Source organism: Poecilia formosa, unplaced genomic scaffold (assembly GCF_000485575.1).
Source record: "Poecilia formosa unplaced genomic scaffold, Poecilia_formosa-5.1.2 Scaffold188, whole genome shotgun sequence".
In the NCBI taxonomy this organism is placed as follows: Eukaryota; Metazoa; Chordata; class Actinopteri; order Cyprinodontiformes; family Poeciliidae; genus Poecilia; species Poecilia formosa.
The window spans coordinates 169949-171882 of NW_006800127.1; the positions used below are offsets into that span (position 1 = coordinate 169949).

The 1934-nt window shown below is 46.4% G+C and overlaps 1 protein-coding gene across 1 annotated transcript in view; it reads left to right on the forward strand.

Moving 5' to 3' along the window:
- The first annotated feature begins 213 nt into the window (after window positions 1-213).
- Window positions 214-1934, forward strand: part of sfrp5 (secreted frizzled-related protein 5) — a 16718-nt gene continuing 14997 nt past the window's right edge. Inside the window, exon 1 of the mRNA XM_007566170.2 lies at window positions 214-1178. Within this exon, the coding sequence (XP_007566232.1) occupies window positions 629-1178 (550 nt within the window). The 5' untranslated portion in view covers window positions 214-628. The remainder of the gene's footprint in view (window positions 1179-1934) is intronic.

The following is a 1934-nucleotide window of genomic DNA, read 5'->3' on the forward strand; positions in this document are numbered from 1 at the left end:
TATTCTTTCTTGCTAACTTACTCCAGAGGGGGAATTTTGTTGAGAATAAGTAGCGGAGGGAGTGTCCTGAAGACCAGTGGCAGCCTCCCTCTGTGGTTTCAATTGGCTGAGGCTGTTGTGAGTGAGTCCAGGGGAGGCCAGTAGGAAGATGAATGGTCTGGGAGCCTGTTGGGGGGGCAGGCAGCCGAGGAGAGCAGCTACCACCAGCTCTTAAAATCTAGGTACTCCTCTTCACAGCCACACACTGATAGAAAGCAGGAGTGGGCTTCAGACAGTATGAAGAGGGGGTGAAGGCAGTAGAGTAAGAAGCTTGGGGGAAATAAGAGGTCCTACCTGCGTGTTTACCTACTTCTGGCTGCTGCACCCCCTTCAACTAGCTGAGGCTCTCATACAAAGACAGACTTTACGGGCTGACTCTCCTGGGAAGAAGAGATTTAAAAACTTGTGCTTTCTTTCTGTTTGCGATACCCATACTCAGAAGAACAAGAAAAGAAAAGAAAAAAAGGATTACAGTTCATACGTCTTGTCCACTTGTTGCAATCTTCTCTGAAGATTGTCTCTTCACTGGGTTACTTTGGAGACTTCTGGATACGTCTTTCTTAAATAGCAGGTCTGAACTCAAAAAAGGATGGCATATGGACAAAAGATCCTGAAGTTGGCATTTACCCAGAGTTTATTCGGCCTGGCACTGAGCCTGTTGCTCTTCTCCCTCCTCCCTGATATCGTAACCGCGGATGAGTATGACTACTACAGCTGGCAGTCAGATAACTTCCACAACGGCCGCTTCTACACCAAGCAGCCACAGTGTGTAGACATACCAGCTGACCTGCGCCTCTGCCACAACGTGGGGTACAAGAAGATGAGGTTGCCCAACCTCCTGGATCACGAGACCATGCCAGAAGTCAAGCAGCAGGCGGGCAGCTGGGTGCCCCTCTTGGCCAAAAGGTGCCATGCTGACACCCAGGTCTTTCTGTGCTCGTTGTTTGCGCCCGTCTGTCTAGACAGGCCCATCTACCCCTGCCGCTCGTTGTGCGAGGCTGTCAGGGACAGCTGCGCTCCAGTGATGGAGACCTACGGCTTCCCTTGGCCAGAGATGTTGTCCTGCGACAAATTCCCCATTGATAACGACCTGTGCATCCCCATGCAGTTTGCTGGGAACCACGCCACGCAGCCTCCAGGTAGGACCAGCCTATGCATCCTCGCACATAAAAAGACAACATTTTAGAACAGTTTAACAAATCTACCGGTCAGATTCAAGGCCCAAACTGTGGATAAACATGCTAAGTGTGATTTTGAACAAAACCAAATTTTCATTCTAAAGTGTATTCTAAATACCTAGAGGAGGCAAAAAATGTGTTGCAAGTTTTTCATAATTTGTGGCACGATTGAGCATGGAGTACAAGACTATTAGATTAATCATAGGCTAAAAAATGTCAACAAACCTTATCTGATTTTTATGACACTAAATGCACATTAAAGAACATGAAGTTGTTGATGTGCTTATGAGCAAAAATGGTTTGTTTTTAGTTTTAATGAATGGAACAAATGCAATTCAGATGAATGCAGTAATGGAGAATCTGATCACTGATCACAGTGCCTGATGCCGCAGGATGGCCTCAACCTGGAAAATGGATTGATGGATCTCAAAGAACAAAAGTTCTTTAGATATATTTAACTTTATTTCCAGGTTATAAAGAAGTGTGTTGTAGTTTAGCGTAGCTTTTATTATTATTTTTTTTTACAAACACATTCAACAGCCGAAAGCTATCAGAACGTCAACGCTTCAGTAATGACATGAAAGTTTAAGGCAGAAACTATCCAGAGGAGGTCAGGGAGGAGTGACAGGAGCAGGATGCGCGTGTGTGTGTGTGTGTGTGTGTGTGTGTGTGTGTGTGTGTGTGTGTGTGCGTGTGCGTGTGCGCGCGTGTGCGCGC